Source organism: Brachyistius frenatus, unplaced genomic scaffold (genome assembly GCF_029030835.1).
Source record: "Brachyistius frenatus isolate BFR_SWC_R1_liver_20210118 unplaced genomic scaffold, ASM2903083v1 Contig_167, whole genome shotgun sequence".
NCBI classification, from domain to species: domain Eukaryota; kingdom Metazoa; phylum Chordata; class Actinopteri; family Embiotocidae; genus Brachyistius; species Brachyistius frenatus.
Genome location: NW_027210766.1, coordinates 188,975 through 206,654, shown reverse-complemented (window position 1 = coordinate 206,654; position 17,680 = coordinate 188,975). Strand labels below are relative to the sequence as shown.

The 17,680-nt window shown below is 47.1% G+C and overlaps 1 protein-coding gene across 1 annotated transcript in view; it reads right to left on the bottom strand.

Moving 5' to 3' along the window:
- Window positions 1–280: 280 nt before the first annotated feature.
- The window catches only part of gli2a (GLI family zinc finger 2a), an 80,373-nt gene continuing 62,973 nt past the window's right edge, over window positions 281–17,680 (bottom strand). Inside the window, exons 6-14 of the mRNA XM_069717036.1 lie at window positions 14,553–14,754; window positions 13,553–13,748; window positions 11,032–11,142; window positions 9,907–10,047; window positions 7,722–7,871; window positions 6,415–6,579; window positions 5,931–6,212; window positions 4,588–4,954; window positions 281–4,465 (exon numbers count right to left, since the gene is read on the bottom strand). Coding sequence (XP_069573137.1) covers window positions 2,133–4,465; window positions 4,588–4,954; window positions 5,931–6,212; window positions 6,415–6,579; window positions 7,722–7,871; window positions 9,907–10,047; window positions 11,032–11,142; window positions 13,553–13,748; window positions 14,553–14,754 — 3,947 coding nt within the window. The 3' untranslated portion in view covers window positions 281–2,132. The remainder of the gene's footprint in view (window positions 4,466–4,587; window positions 4,955–5,930; window positions 6,213–6,414; window positions 6,580–7,721; window positions 7,872–9,906; window positions 10,048–11,031; window positions 11,143–13,552; window positions 13,749–14,552; window positions 14,755–17,680) is intronic.

Below are 17,680 nucleotides of genomic sequence, written 5' to 3'. Positions count from 1 at the left end.
TCCTACTTGTTTTACACATGCTTTGGTTGGTGTTTTCCTGTTTTGTTTTATATTTGTTCATTGTGTCGGCACTTTGTTCTGCTCGTGCAGTTTAATTGATATGAACCTGGTGCTTCGTGCACATAGTACGGTCACTGCAGTTTACAGAGAGAATACTGGTGTTTGCCTTTATCTCCGTACCCGAGGGCAGTCTGAGAACATGCCAATCGTGATTACACTTGTAAGCATGCTAGCCTCACTTTCATGTGGCCTCTGGGAAGCATGGGGGGGGAGACACGTGATATCAAAGAAGACACAACGAAGGGATTTAAACAGAAAAAAAGAAAGAGGAGATAGTTTATTTGAAATGTACAAAAGCTATATACACACACACACACACACACACACACACACACACACACACACACACACACACACACACACACACACGCTCAAACCCCACACACACACTGAGCATAGTAAAAGTGGATGGTAGCATACGCACAAACATTTGAAAAGGCTACTTAGAAATTCAGCAAACATAATACAACTGAGGACTTTTGCAGACCTAGTTGGCCGATTTGTGTCCGAAACAGGATTTTCATTAGCAAAGTCTGAGTCCCTTCCTGGACTCTGCAGTTCATCGAGAACCCAGGGGAGATATGGGATGCAGCGGAGGAGGAGAGAGGGGGGCGGGGGGTATGAATGTGTTAATTAGGGTTGGATCTCTACTGAGAACACACAGAGGTACTTGTATATTCTTTTAGAGAATGCTCCTCATCAGATACACATGGGTTCATGTGCCTTGATAGACTGAACACAGAGGCATATCCTTGTCCTTTTCAATCATTTACCCTTGTGAGATGGGACCGCGGAGAGTTGATGTCTCTGATCCAGAGGGCAAAAGAGAAGGAGATCAGATTTTTTTTTTTTTACAGTGCATCCCCGAAGGCTCAGACCATGATCAAAAAGCACTTAATATCTGTGGATCATAATGTTGTACAACCACGTGTTAAGACTAGGGCTGTCAAATGCCAAGCTTTATTGAATTTTTTTTTTTTGTAATGAAATTTCATAACAAACGTATACCATATACTTTGTTTAACTTTAGAAATGTTTATTCCAAAATCTGAGTGTAATTAAAACTCATAACTGCAAAACAAGTTGTGCACTAAACAGATTGTTTCAAGAGCAATTTTCTCTTTTTTTTCCCGCACTGAAAGATCATTGAAATAAGTGCGTACATAAACTGCAATAACAGTTCGTGTTTACAATATAATTTTTTCCAAAATCCAAATCTTTACGTGCTTGGTTTGTTTCGGATCATGTTCACTAATGCTTGAACCAGTTTGGCAACTCATCGATCAGTTTAAGTTTTACTTCTGGGAGAATTTGCCTGTAAAAAAAATTCCATAGGTCGTCCTTCTGAGTTTTCTGATAGCGTTTTAAACCTTGTTCCAAAAGAGTGCATCTTTCCTGTGCATACAAGTATTGACACATTATCCACATAAAAAGCGACAACAAATTGTAGCTGAGTCTTGTGAGACAACCTTTTGCAAACAAAATGTTATTGATGTGGACAAAAGTCAATCAAAAATCCAACTAGTTTCATTTCAAGGTACCTTTGACAGCCCTAGTTTAAACACCAAATGCCTATAGCATAACTTAAAGCAAGTACCATACAGTATAGTCTACACGCATAAGGGTCATGAGAAAATATTATCAGATATCTGTACGTCATAACCATTACCTGGTAACCTTGATGTCCTCAGCAAGGCACTATGTGAACTGCTATCAGTGCACCACTTTGTAAAGGCCCATTACACCAGCAAATACTGAACGGCAATTGTTTTCTATGCATTTATGTACCCTGGGCTGTCATAGATGTTGTAGCTAAAAAGTATGGCTTTTTAAAACATGATGATTGAAAATGGTCCTTAAGCCTAGCTATATTTACTATTAACTTTTCAATGTAACACATTATAATCCGAAGCAAATATTACAAGATAAGCATATCACTATGGACAATGAAGGAAAAAGTGTAAGAAATAGCCAGTTTTGCATTGTACAATCAGTGCTTTTCTCGTGTAGTCCGTATATTCCTGATAAGACATGGTAAGAATGGATGGATGATGAGGTGTTTGCGATTGCTCTCAGCTGATCATGTTGAGAAACTTGCTTTCCTCAGCCAAGGCTGTGAGCATGGAGTTCATGTCACCAATGGCCATGTTGCCAATCCCTGCCGGTACGGATGCAAGGGTGACAGAGTTGCGGGGGGTGGTGAGACGCGAGGAGCTCTGGGAGAGGCTCTGCAGGAGGCCGGGACTCAGGGTGCCCGACATCAGGCTGGAGTGGTCCCCGTCATCGAGCAGGGTGTCAAAGTCGATCTGGGCGTGCTCCGCGCCCCCCGATCCACCGGTGGAGGAATCTGCCGTGCTGCTGGAGACCTGGTTGACTCCCGGTGAGGCCATGCTGGCTGCAGCGATGTTGTTGCTGGCGGGAGCCTGGCTGGCACACGGGGACATGGGGGCATCGAAGCTGACAGATGTTGGCTCAAACACATGAATCTGACCCGTGTAGAACACAGCAGAGTTCTGATTGTCTGAGTTGCTGTTGTGGGCGACCGACCCGCTGGGCCTCTTTGGGCTTGCCTCAGAGGTGTCGTTACAATGACTGGGGCTCAAATCGAAGGGTTTGGGTATCCGGCTTGGTTGTGTCGTGCTGGACCCCGTGTGTTGTCTGGCAATAGACTTGGGCTCCACGGGAGGCCGGGGTTGTAGCATTCCTCTGCCTCCGTTCTGGACGTTGTGTTGCTGCTGCTGCTGCTGCTGCTGGGGAAGAATGTTATAATTTTGCTGCTGATCCACTTGGTTTGCATGAGAATACCCATCAGTCTGTGTCCTTGCTCTGTAACTTTGTAGTTCTGGATCTGCAATACTGTTGCAGGTAGGCCTCATGCTAGTGCTCCCAGATATAGAGTTTGGGATTGTCTCCTGGCCAAACCCTTGCTGAGGACTCATTTGCTCACTAAAGTTCACATTGTTGCAGTGCCTCTGTTGCTGATGCTGCTGGAGGGAGATGTTCATCAGCCTCTGGTTGCTGTGGTTCGCATGCCCCTGCATAGACAGATTCTGACTCATAGGCACAACCTGCTGGTTGCTGCTCAGGCCCTGAACTTGTGCCTGGAAGGACCCAAAGTTGTGCCTCTGCTGAACAACAGCTAGATTCCCCCTGAGAGGATGCTGCTGTTGTTTGGAGAGCTTGGTTGTGGTGTCCACCGTCCCCGAGCTCACCTCATTCCACTGCACCGGCATGTTGTTCTTTTTCATGTTGTCTGATGGTGCCGACAAAGGCTGCTGGGAGCCACCGGGACCCATCGGGCAGGACTGCATGTCCTGACGGGACTGAGCCATCGTGGCATCCACCATGGCCATCCTCCTCTGCGCATAAAAGGACGCCGGTGGGGCCATGCCCGTCTGGTAGCCCTGAGTCTGATTGTTGGGATTATAGTCGACTTGCCCCAAGTTGTGACTTGAGGTGCCAGAATTCTGTGACCTGAGGTACTGCACCACGTCATCCGGAAGCACCATATCATCCTCTCCAGTTTGCTCCCCACCGACCATCATCCCATCTCCTGCCATGTTTTCCATGGCTACATTCTCAGAAATGCTCGGCGGTCTGGGGGCAAACGGGTAGCGTTGTAGGCTTCCATCAGAACGAGTGTAGCCCTGCATAGCCAGCGCCTGGTGGCGCTCCGCAGCAAATGGAGCATTCATGGGGTTCATGCTGTTCATGCTGTTATAGCGCTGGACCCTTGGAAAGGACAGAGGGTCCTGTGCGGGACGACGCACCGGGTCACTGGCACGGCGCGGAAGGCTGCCGGGTACTTCGTGGGGCAGCATGCTCTGTGAGCCGTATCCAATATCGCTGCATCGCCTTGGCACGTTTCCGGAGGACGGCTGATGGAATAGGTGCGACGAGCCTTCCTGGGAGTCATTGTAGAATGCCATGCGCGTCCTCAGGCTCATCCTGTCCATATTGGGGAGGGGAGTAGGCGGCGCTCCACCGATGGCAGCAGCGTACTTTGCCTTGAGACGGTAATGCTGAGCTGGCGTAAGACTGAGAAGACTCGGAAGGCCTCCTCCTCCTCCTCCACTGACACCACCACCACAATGGCTGGCCTCGCTGGAGCGGCGAGACAGATCCGTGGAGATTGGGTCGTAGGAGTCAGCCGAGCTGATATTGTTGTGGCGATTGCCGCCAAACTGGGATGCCTCGCTGGAGCGACGGCTGGAATAGCAGGGTGAAATACCGGAGGAGCGCCGACTCATGGTGTAGGCTGAGCTCATGGTGCTGGTGGTGCTGTCTCGGCGCTCGTTCAGCTGGTTCAGCAGTGTTACTTCACATGAAGACAGGTCGCCTATGCGTTGGCCGGGGTATGAACTGCTGAAGTTACTAATCACATTGGAGCTCTCCAGCAGGGAACCTGGCAGAAAGGAAGGGTAGAGGGAACATAATGTCACCAAATAATGTCACATTTAGAAATGAGCGTTTCCAAATATGTCTCTTTGGGCTGCAAAGAAGCTTTTGTCAACGTTTTGTGCTTACCGACTGCAGGTATGGGAGGCAGCTTCATGCTGGTGCGTTGGCCCTGCGGTGGCTGTGGTGCAGCGTTGCCCCAGGGGCAGGAGTCCCTCAATGTCTTCAGCCTTTCCTTCTTGATGTTTTCCAGCTTGATGGTGACGGCGCCACCGTGACCCACGGCTTTCCTCAGCTGAAGCCCCACCACAGCCTGCTGCCCCCCACCGGGAACCGTGGAGTCAACCATGGGGCACTCCTCCTGCGCGCTGAGGTCCCCGAAGCTGCCCCCGCTGTGCATGGCCATCTCTACCCCACTGTCGTTGTTGTTGGCGCTGCCGAGAGGCGACGGCTCACTGCTACATGACGAGAGGCCGCCAGGACTGGACTGATACGTCTGGAGGAGGAACGACAGCGGGAAGGAGTTCCATGTAAGTTCAATGAAACAAAACTATAAGAGGTTTATTATGAATTAAAGCGGTATACAATTCAATTTTCCAATATTTTGCCAAACTTAACAATTACATCAATTTACTATTTGATTATATGACGTGAGGGAAAACAAAAACAATGAAAAAAAAATATGTAAGATTTTAAATTAGAAATGAATATAAATGAGAAAAGAAATATAAACCACAGTCTCATGCCAAGTTCAGAGAACTCCATTAAGTATTCTTCAATATAAAATAATTACCACAATTTAAAAAATTCTGATTGTAATGGTGTTTTGTAAGAACTAATGTTGGTCTATAGTTCCATAATCTCATTAATTATGGAAGTTTTTCATTTATTTACAACAAGAAAACTAGTGGATAATAGATAAGTTCTGTGGGCAACAATCCTGCAGTGACAGTAATTCACATTGGCGCCAAATGAACTGAACTTTTGATCACAGCTTGATGCGCTATTTGTTCAGCACACATGCTAAAACAGTCCCAGCTGGTGAATATTCATGTGACTTTAACCACTGGTTGACAGTTGAGGCTACTGTTACTGATCTCGTGGACGGAGAAATCCAGTTTCATGGCGTTTTTTTAAGATACGAGAAAAAATGGATAGTCATGCAATCATGATACATTTCCATCATGCTCGAATGCGGCGACGTATTATTTTTTGCACATTTGCACACACAGCGGGACAGTTTGCGCGCTCACCTCAGTGAAGTCTGTCCGTGAGGAGGGTTTTAAAGCAAAGAGAGAAGTTCAAGCAACAACCAGAGAGAGTGTTAAACAGGACGCGGGCATCACTGCCAGCATAAACTCAGGGAAATGTTAGTAAAGTGGAAAACAGTAAGAAATTGCATGTGCACCACTTCGTCGGTTCCTTAACAACATACGAAGCCGTGACGGCAGTTTTCTGCGGCCAGGACTCACCATGGAGTTCTCCGTCTTGATGGATTTGACCTGCAGGCAGTCCTCCGCTCCTCTAGAGGTGCTGTTGGCCTCGACCTTGCCGTCCACGCCCCTCGCCCCGTGCTTGGAGTTGGCCTCGTTCTCCCCGTTGCCTTTGGGCGGCGGCTGTCTCGGCGGAATGTCGCCGCGTTGCTTCTTGGTGACGTGGGCTTCGGGTCCGTGGACCGTCTTCACGTGCTTCCTGAGAGAGCTCGGGTCCGTGTAGCGCTTGGTACAGCCCGGGATTTTACACACATACGGTTTCTGCCAAGAGGGATTTAGGACTGTTCTTATTGGGGAAGGAAGGAATTTTGACTGACTTCAGACGTAGAGGGTGAAATATCTGTCATGATTCGAATGTTGTGCCGTGACATTTTTTCTTCGTGGTATTATGCGACACTTGTAAAACTTAAAATACCGACGGTGCATGAAACTCCCACCAGCCGGATCAGTGCGTGAAACATACCTCATTTGAGTGTGTGCGGTTCTGGTGCTTGGCCCGGTCGGAGGCGTTGGAGAAGGCCTTGTTGCAGCCTTCATGCTCGCACACGTAGGGTTTCTCCCCGGTGTGGGACCTGAGGTGGGTCTTGAGGTTCTCCAGGCGAGAGTAAGCTTTGGCGCAGCCCTCAAACTGCAGAGAGACGGACGGACGGACAGACAGAGAGAGACGGTGAGACCGACTGACTGCCTGAGTGCTGTGTTATTTTGTCTGCAGCTGGGCAGAGAAAAGAGCCGGATAACAGCGGCAGAAAAAAAAAAAGCTCTGTGTGTTTCAGTTTTTAAATGTAATCTACTCTTGGACTCTTGCCCACCTACTGTGGCGTGCCACACAAAAGCAAAGCCCGGCTACACTTTGGTGAAAAGGGCCGTTATGCGAAATATCTAAACTAAGTGTGAGGTGTGGTGGAGCTCTTTGTCTGGCGTGCTTTGTCGAGACAAAGAGAAGTCTGTGTTTAGCCTTTGTGTTCACTTGTACTGTACAAGCTATAATTTGGTATTCCTACTGAGCAGTCATTGTGAGCATAATTGGTTCTGAAATTAAAAGAGAATCAAATAAGAGTAGCACAGATATGGAATTTAAAAAAAAAAAAGTCAAAAGATCCTCAGTTAAAAGACAAGACTAAAAAGCAGAGTTAGCGTGTTGTGAGAAGATGCATGTGGGATTTGTGCAAAGAATGTACGGCTCGGCCTTAATAAGGACCCGCGGCCCCCTGCTTGTCTGCAGTTTTTAATTACACGCCCACGCTGTCAATCAGCTTTCTTAACTCTCTCCTTCACAAGTCATCTGTTTTAATGCATTCACAAGAGCCTGTGAGAGAGAGAGCTTTGAAGCCGAGCAAACAGGCCTCTCGATTTGATCTTCACACAGCAAATTGAAGGCTTCAATGAAAACCCGTGTGATTTATCAACATGGAAATCATCACTGGTGATAACCACAAAGAAAATCTCATGAACTTTTTTTTTTTTTTTGGTGAGCGTTTTTTTTTTTTTTTTTTTTTTTTTTTTCACAGGCCAAGAGGAGGGCCGTAAGGTTGAGACTCTTGACGTGCTAATGTCGATGCGTAACGTCGGACGAGCAGCAGATTTTTACACCTCGGGATCAATTTATATCAAACAGTTGTTTAATGTCTGCAGGAACTGTGAAATTTGGTGATGAGATGGTGCTTTTGTTGCATTGTGGGAAATGCAGTCCGATAATCAGCCCGGCACCTCCACAAAAAAAAAAAACCTTGAAAAAAAAAAAAAAATCCAACAACAATATGAAGTTCTTACTGTGCATTTATGGGGCTTCTCCCCGGTGTGGCGCCTCATGTGGACCACCAGCATGTACTGGGCCTTGAAGGGCTTCTGCTCCCGCGAGCACTCCTCCCAGCGACACACGAACTCCTTCTTCTCGCCGTGGATGTGGTCGTTGTTGATGTGCTGAGGAGGCAAATCGACTCCGGTCAATCGTCACCAAGTTATCTGAACATACGGGCCATAAATGTGTAAAAACTAGATGCCAAGTGTGTGTGCGAGTGTGTGTGTGTGTGTGTGTGTGTGTGTGCTGCTAAAGACGAGTCAGCAAATTCTCCTCTTTTTGTTTTTCATGTGTCCGTCCATTAAAGCCATCCGTTGCAGCTGACAGTCGTTATGCGTCTGTCAATAGCGGACAAAAACCTAGAAAAGCACTCTGTTGTGTTTGTTCAGCCGGGGTTCTGTCGGCGTTAACATTTCTCTGGGAAGAGGAACTTCCCTCGGATCCTCGTAAAAGAAAAAAGAGGATTTTTGTGACCACTTTTAGATCTGCCGTTTTCCTCACTTTTTGATGCATCAGGAAGTCGGTTTGGGACTCGCAAAGTTTCCCGTGTGATGCCCTAAACTTGCGCTTAAATTTTGCATCGCCACGCCTCGCGCTCGAGACAAAAATTAGACCGCGCTCGGCTTGAATTATGCGAGATATGAAAAGAAATGATGAAAAAAAAACATGTGAGAGAAGTTTTATTTCTCTTGAGGAAATCCTCTTGAAAAAGATCCATCTACTCTGTGAAATTATACATCTTAGTGCAATCCCTGCTTGTCTTCTAGCTTCTAGCTCGTAGGAAGTCGGCATGTTAGAAGGATTGTTAAAAGAATTCATTTGCTCTGCTCGGCAAGGAGGCGGTCGGTTGCTCCTGCTACATTGTGTAGACATGCGAGGGAATGGCATATTACCCCGAGTACCTCCAAGAGCTTCTTTAACTACGTCCTCAGACGCAACACGTTTTTTTTTTTTATTAAACTCAAACTACTTCGATTGGCAGAAACACTCGATGTTTCTGAACAGACACACTTAAAAAAAGAAAAGAAAAAGAAACTCATCCCGCGCACCGCACGCAAATAATCCACACACCCAGAGGAACCACTTCATTTCCTGAGGACATCCAAGCCCACAATGCTCCACTTATGTGGCCACTCACTTCGCCAGGCGAAAAAAAAAGCTCTGTGGTCGGCGATTCTGCTGAGATCTATTTTAAGGTGAAGGAGGAGGGCTGGAAACAAGTGTGTGGCCCGAGCAGAGGTGTCTATTTTCAGGTTAGGCGGCGCTGTGAATCCATCACTTTGGTGGGCTCTTGAAGCGGGATTAGTTCCAGTCGAGCAGAAACCAGAAAAGAAAAACCCGCAGGCGTGTGCGCTTTTCTCGGTTATGTTGTGAGAATCTTGAGCTCAAGGGAGTTGTTGAAGGGGGGAAAAAAAAAATGGTCATTACATCTTTGGATTTCAGGTTGTATTTGATCAAATCTCCTGTGAGGACTGTGTTTTGCTTCACATTGTCCTTCCACACTCAAGAGCAAACCACGAATCCTCTCTTAGTACACTCGGTGATGCTGGCAAGCTCTCACAGGGTCCGCGGCCGGGGAGCCGAAACTGGGGGCAAAAGTTCCTTAAAGGTAACTCGGGTGCTGACTCGTAGCTGCCCACAGCGACCCCTCCGCCTCCACCCGTCGGTCTCTGGGTCTTTGAACCTGACACACCACACCTCAGAGGTGACTGACAGACGGTCAGAAAGTGGAAATCAAGAAGAAGAAGAAGAAGAAGAGGAGGGGGAGCGCGAGGTTCTACAACTCCAGAGTTGCTGGCTTGACGATGGATTTATAGCCGGCCCTCGGGGCTTCAGGGGTTGCGGGTGTTGCTGGGAGTGAGAGGTTAGGGGGGTCAGAGGTCACGGGGGTGAAGGCCGTGTGTGTGTGTGTGTGTGTGTGTGTGTGGAGAGTGTTTCACAGCTGCGGGGCTTTGGTGTTTGAATTTGGCGAGAGGCGGCAGGCTCATTAACGGTTGCGCGTGTCAACCGACAGGAAGGGATCAGTCACCGCGCGGCTCTTCGGACCGGACCCGGTCTAGCGTGAACCTTAATGAGTCGCAGACGAGTCGTTTGATGGAGCAGTTCTGATGGCATCGTTGTTTTTTTTTTTTTTTTTTTTTAAAACATCGCACTTACGTGGACGAGTTGGTCCTGGGTGTCGTACTCCTTCGAGCAGCCCTCCCAGTGGCAGTTGGTCTCGTATACGGCCTCGGGCTCCTGCTTGCACTCGTCTTTATCCAGGTCTTCGCTCAGGTCCAAGATCCCGCCACCGTGGTCCTGGAGAGAGAGAGAGAGAGAAAGAAAAAAAAAAAAAAGGGCTTCCAACTAAGACGTGTGTAGCCATTAAAGCACCAACATCTGCGGTCAATAAGAAGCGTCGTGTACTATTTTGCATCTCTCTTATCTTATCTGCTCCCCAATCGTGGCCGCGAGTGAGAGTCGTCGCTCGATCTCATGGCGCGACAGCGACTCTCGTCGCGAGATTAAAGCTGCATTGTTATTCACCAACTATAATCAATCGGAGCCAAATTAGGCAGCTGCAGTTAAGGACGGGGATAATGTCCCACTGTAAGGAGCTGCAGCTGATAGAGATAGTTAAGTTACAACATGTATGGAGTTGTTTAAAAGGGATTTTTGAAGGTCGTTTTAGATCCAGAACGACGTTTTTAAGATAAGGTAGCTGTCAGTTGGCCTTTTTTTGGACTTAGAACCTTTTTAAGTTCCTTTAACTCAGTTTTGTGGTACTTTTTTTTTTTTAGCTCCTACCCCTAATTAGGTACTTTCCCCGTTGCACTAAGAACTGCGATGAGGAAAGCGTACAATAAAAGGGGGGGGAGTTTCTTTCTAATAAAACACCATCGGGCTTTTAATTTGAAATAATACAGGAAGCGTTGAGTTTGCAGTAACGCGTAATACGGTAGCTGACGGCGCAAACGGTAGCGGACCATGCCGAGGCTTCATATTGATTTTCGCCAACCGATTAATACATCTTAAATTAAATTGTGACAAATTTGACCGGTCTGTTCGTTTTTATTGGCACTTTGGATCTTCGGTACAGGTAAAACGTGAACATGAATTTGAACCGGATCAGGAAAACTGAAAACTTAATTTCGTCGCTATGCTGCTGTGCCGTTTCAGAGCTTATTGGCGGTGTGAAGGCCAACTGTAAAACTCCTCAGAACCTTTTAGTTCTGGTGCTTAAGTTCCTCTCAGAAGTGTTTGGTCAGAAAAACGCCAGATGGTCCGGTATTTCTCTCTCACCTGAGAGGACGGAGAAATGGGCAGTGGTCCCTCGACTTCAGTCTTCACCTTTGACCTCTTGGTGGTCAGTGGGTTGACTGTGCTGCTCACCGCTGGGTCTCCGCTGGCGTTCTGAAAGACGTAACAATGAGAAGAGGCGGAGTTTAAGAGACGCGTGTTTTTACTGTCGTAGAAATGATTTTTTACTGAAGGCCCTTTTCGGAAAAGCATTAAAAACAATATGGTTCTTTACTGTCCACCCAACCTCAAGCGCTCATGATTTATCAGCCAATCACTCCATTACTCCTAACAAACCAACCATTCATCCGTCCATGCGTCCGTTAGTCCTCCCCGCTCGCTCACCTATTAATTTAACCGTTCACTCAGTTTATTAAAACCACCAGATTCCTCACGGTCGACAGTGCTGCTTTCCACACCGCAGGGAGCGGCGGCAGATAATCAACTCGCAAAGTTACCGTGCACTTTTTTTGTGTGTGTGTGTGTGTGTGTGTGTGTGTGCGCGTGCGTGCTCGATGGTCCGGTGCGAAGACGTGAAGAGTCCTGGTTGCTTCAGGCACCGCGGCCCATCATTCAGACTGGGACCCGCCGCCGAGACTAAACAGTTTAGACTGCTTTATGATTGCCAAAAGCCGCAAGGAAATATGAAAGAAGAGGAGTTATTACCCTCGCTACACATCGGGGAGTAGGCAGGGTCCCCGCTTGGGGGAGTTTGCGCGCGCGCGTGTGTGTGTGTGTGTGTGTGTGTGTGTGTGTGTGTGTGTGTGTGTGTGTGTGTGTGTGTGTGTGTGTGTGTGTGTGTGTGTGGGCTTTGATCTGCCAACTGATTCCGAACACGACAGAAAGACAAAGACTCAGAAGGCCTGTTAAAGCTCTAATGGAGACGAAAAGTAAAAAAGGAGATATAAATAAGCGCGCGTGCGTGTGCGCATGTGAGGGTTCATTGGAGGGGGTCCAACATTGAATGGGGGTCTTCTAATCCCACCCAGACGCTGCTCAGCGTTTTTTCTGGGGGCCCTCGATGATTCATTCAGTTGGCTGGAAACCAAACGGGAAATATGGTTCTGATCACTGTTGTAATGAAGCTAAATGTGTGTTTGCAAATGTGTGTGTGCCTGTTTGTGTTTGCGCGCGCGCGGGTGTGTGTATATGTGTGTGTGTGTGTGTGTGTTCGCGCGTGCTGGGGGCACATGCAGAAAGGTGCTATGATACTTTGGGTGTGTGCTGAAGCGGAGCTGATAGTAGTGTGAGGTGGAGTGATTCACGGAGACGGAAGTTTACATGACGAGCGGCTGCAGTTTGTCTGGCTGGCTGATAAAGGAGACAGTAGGAAGTAAAGACAGATTGAACGGGGGGGGGGGGGCGGAGGAGGGGAAGGTCCTGCATATTCATCACCAGAGACTTAATTTACAAAATAAACTTCACGACAACACTCGGGCGACAGCAAAACATATTTAACTTGCAAGTTCCAGCTCCTCCGATGTGAGTATTAGTTAGTTCACCGTCTTGTTTTTAGAACCAATTGTTGGACAAAGCGACCGTCAATTTTTCACGACTTTATCGGACGTGATTTTCAAATATTTCAATTGTCGTTATATATATAAAAAAAAAAGAAAAAAAAAAAAAGTTGATTTGCGTGTGCGACTATCGTTCTTCTTTATTTCCTGTTTTTACTCTGAACTGGTGCACGACAGTTCATGTTATGCGAATTTGTAAGATGTATTTGATCTGCGAGTGTGTGTACAGACCCACACAATTCAGTAAATGTATTTCAGCTCCAGTTTGGGCCATTGAGTTTTTGTTGTTGCCCTAAAATCAATCATTAATAGATTAAGTAAAAAATTGTACTTTTCATTGATGCGTTTCATTGTTTTCTCTGCAAAACTGAACCCAGCCCTGCAAGACTCGACCCATATCGCCAATCTTTTATTCATCTTATTGAAGCTGCTTCCTCTGTTGGCCAACGAATAATTTCACTGCATTATTTAATGATAATTGTTGAATAATTGTATCTTTCTTTACCAGGGTCCCCCCCCCAAAAAAAAAAAATTGTGAAAGAAAATGAAAAAAAACGAAAAAACTTAGTTTTACTTAATTTAGTTTGACAAAACTGCACCAGTTTTTATTCAAATTACAACTTCTAAATCTGTATATTTACATTTGTAGTCCTACTCCTTTCAACCAAAATAACTTCCTGCCAAACACAAACTGAGCAACATGAACATAATGTCTGACAGAATCAGGAATCTGAAGGCTATTATACGACAAACTACCCGAATTCAGAGTGATGGTCGCCTTAACACCGTCATGCCGCTGCTAAAATTCGCCTATTTAACGCCAGTTCTTCTCGTCTTTCATTGATCGAACTTGTTCACGTTGACCGGAAACCTTCAGCTCCGTGACGTGAAATCGGTTTTGTAGTTATTTGAGAAAACCTCCCATCGATCCCACACGTCCACTGAAACTATCATCAATATACAAGTGTAACATATTCAGGAGAAAAAGGAGCCGCTCCCGTTCCTACCTGGTTTACTTCGGCGTTGGAGCTGTTGTGGGTGGACATGGGTGACGCGGTGAGCGGGTGTTGGCGGGCAGCGAAGGAGGAGGGCGACGGCTGGATGAGAGGAGGCGTGTGGCCGAAGGCGTTGAGACCCCTCTGCTGGGACAGCAGCTGCTGGTAGGCCACCGGGTTGATGGGATGGGGGAAGCTGAAGGTGGGGCTGGGTGACAGACGACAGGTAAAGGATTAAAACCCAAACTAGAGCCAGTGGGACGCTAGCGGCGCTGGGTGTTACCTGCAGTCGAGCAGGGTAAGAGAGTCGTTTTTATTTCTATCTACTGAGTGGTTTTCTTCTTCCTTTCAAATCCCACGAAAAGACCAAATACGACATCTCATTGGGTCATTTTTTTTTTTTTTTTTAATCTCTCACCGCGCACCAGTGAGACATCGTTTGTGTGATTTTAAGAGTTGTTAATGGTGCTCGATGGCTCGCAGAAATAAGAAAAGGCCGGTAAACCGCGCGCCGTCTATTCTTGTGTGATTTCTTGCACACTGCTGACAGTTATGCTGCTGAACCGTTGGCATTTTAGACAAAAAGGGAAGTGGGGAAACTTTGGAAACAGCTGATTGACCAGGGGCTGGATCTTTAAACCAAAGTGCCAAAAACCGACTTAGTAACTTAATTGCTTGTTTTTAATGGTCGTCAACGGAAGATCAATTCTGCGTTCCTGATCTGGATGATGTGTCCATCCCGTAAAATGTTTTTTTTTTTTTTTTTTTTTTTTTTTAAATCTATATCAAAATGTTGAAGTTGGGCTGATTATCGTCTGTAGTAGAACTGAATCTACAGATGCCGGGAAAAGATGGATTTTTGAATCACGACGTCTAGACATCTTTTGTTTTTTAATCTATAAAATCAAAACGAGAGAGGTTTCATTTCAACTAGTGTGTGTGTGTGTGTGTGTGTGTGTGTGTGTGTGTGTGTGTGTGTGTGTGTGTGTGTGCTGCGGTGCCGTCTACATACCTGATTCCTCCGACCGAGAGGTGCCCGTAGGAGCTGCTGGCGGCCGAGCTGGAGCGGGAGTTGTTGATGTAGGCCACCAGGGAGTTGGGCGAGGTGCGGATCATGGTCTGCAAGTCGATGCTGGCGTCCGACAGCGGCGAGATGGACAGCGCCCTCTTCCTGTTGAGCCGCGGCGTCAGCCTCGGGCTGGAGAAACGCGACACTGGACACGGGACGAGAAGAGACACGAGCGGCGTCAGGATCGTCGGGACGTCTTGAGACGCGCAATGTCACGCGTGTCCGATGACGCGGTCCAACTTCTGTTCAGATGTGTTAAACCCCTTTGATTGGAACTCCACCCGGCCTCAATGGGAACCGGCGGCCATCCGCGTAAGATGAAACATTCGGTCCCCGAGCATTCGAGCGGAGGTCACGGCAATGCTACGCTCCGCTCCGCTCTATCTCCTGAATCTCTCTCTCTCTCTCACACACACACACACACACACACACACACACACACACACACACACACACACACACACACACACACACACACGGTCCCCTATTTAACATTTGCATCCTCTTATGCATAATGAATCGGCCCCAATCATTCTCAGTAATTACCGCGATAGTAATCTCTTTCAGGCCGCTGTACTCGGGCAAGTTAAATGGAGGCAATTTAAACAAATTGATTTCAGAATACCATTAAAAAAAAAAAAAAAAAAAAAAAAAATAGAACAAGGCTGGCTCAAAGGTAGGGTTCATGGCCTCCCGCTAGACCTGCTACGTGTACTATTTTCTTCTGGTTGTGGAAAAAAATTAAAAAAAAAAAAAAAAAACCGAGCAGAAGAAAACAACGGGGTCCACTACTTTCCCATGAACTCGAAGAGAAGGGTGTTTATTTTTCCACCGATAGGCCCGTCATTCACGTGCGATTCTTTTTTTGTCCTGATAAATTTGGGAGGCATCTCGTTGGCACTCCCACAGAGACGGAGACGAATCGCTGACTGGGACCAACAGGTGCTGGTTCCCAGTGGTGCTGCCGCATGTGTAGTTTAATTAGGACTTACAGCAGACATCTTCAGAGGCGCGGGAGGCAGGAAACTCATAATAGGCCCATCACAACTCACCTAAGCACACACACGTTTTTTTTTTTTTTTTTTGCTGCTTGTCAACTTTCACCGCTGTCAATATGTTGGCAATGCCCCCCCCCTCCCTTCCCCCACCTTCATTCTGTTCTGCTCACAAAACCCCTTCAAGCCAAAACGAATCCAGGCACCGCCGTAATCACCGCGCCAGACCTGCAGCCATAAAGCCCGGCCTCTTAACTTCCAAAGCTATTATGGTTTGGAGGTGGCGAGTCGTAAAAGCGGAGGCATATGCGCTCAGTTTAAAAAAAAAAAAAAAAAAAAAAAAAAAAAAGGCCCCTGGGAACTTCAGACGGCAGACAACGGTAGTTTGGGGGGGGAGGGGTGGGGGGAGGAGAGGGGGAGCTGAAATAAAAAGGAGAGATGATAGATATGTGTATTAAAGACTTGGCAAAAACAACAAACAGTCCCGAGGAATGCATCTCTTTAGGGCTAATAAATAAATGTGTCATCAGCGTAGAGGGGTGGGAACGGAGTGAAGGCAGGAGGAGGAAGAAAAGCACAACACATAACGAGGTCATGAGTGAGGAGTTTATTCGGATAACTTATGCTGTGCTGGGATTTTATTATTTCTTTACAGCGTGGCGATACTCGCAGCGTTGCCAACAGATTTAATAGGAGATAAGTGTATTAATATTCCCCCTTTTATAAAGCAGGAAGCAGGCCTCACAACCTGGTGGCCTGGTAGGCAGGCGCCTGACTCACCCCCCTCTGGGCACGGTGCCACCAACACCGCCCTTCACCCCCCCCCACCCCCTCCACACACACACACACACACACACACACACACACACACACACACACACACACACACACACACACACACACACACACACACACACACACACACACACCCTCCGTCTATACATCTAGCTCAGCTCCAAAGAATTCGCGATGCCTCTAGCAACAAAGTTCTTCCAGTGTTTCGCTCCTCGAAGGTTTGTTTAGCTCCGTGTTGTTCCAAATGATGTCCTTGATCTAACCTAATTTTACCAGGGAACAGATTTCACACACACACACACACACACACACACACACACACACACACACACACACACACACACACACACACACACACACACACACACACACACACACACACACACACACACACACACACACGACTCTCACCACTTGGTAAAAGGAGTGTTTTATAGGTGGTGGTTATAATTGAAAGGGCGAGCAGGTTCCGGCAGGGAGTGAGAAAACAGATGTTGTGCAGTGCCGTGCGCAGCGACACAGCAGTGTGTGGTAATGCAGCCGTGTGTGTGTGTGTGTGTGTGTGTGTGTGTGTGTGTGTGTGTGTGTGTGTGTGTGCGTGCGTGTGTGCGTGCGCGCTTTTTTTCTTTTGCTCTGTGGGGCCGAATCACGGGGCTGGTTGTAATTGTGGTATCTGGATTTATATAGAGAGGCATAATTACAGGCGCGCCAGTGCACATTGATACAGTAAAGAAAAAAATATTAAAAAAAGACTGTGTGTGTGTGTGTGTGTGTGTACTATTTGAAGCTGAACTGGGTTTGTGGAGGTTTGTGCTAACGCTAGCAGCACTCAGTGTTGTCGTGGCCTGATCTCATGGAGGGTGACTACAAGGCTCTGCAACAAAGTGATGTTTAACTTTTGCTCACATAAAAGTGATTCTAAAATTGGGGCTTTGATCTATTACTTATTGATAATTATCTTTCAAAAGACCTTTCAGCAAAATACCATCTGAAACGTGCAGCTTCAGATTCGTATTCGTTGTTTTTTACGAGTGAAAGCGCTTCCAGTCTCCACATGTCTGAGAATCCGGCGGTCACCTCGTAGCTCCGTGGAGACGGCGGAGCTGATAAGAGGCTGTCGATCCGCCAACAGCAGGAACGATGAGCAGTCGGAGTCTGAGTTGGATACCGAACCAGCGCCAAGAGCTCCGCTCGGTGCCAATAAATCCTCAAACATGTCGGGAGAAATGCAAACCATCCTCGAACGTGTGAACAACACTGTCTCTGCTATCAGGAGAAAAA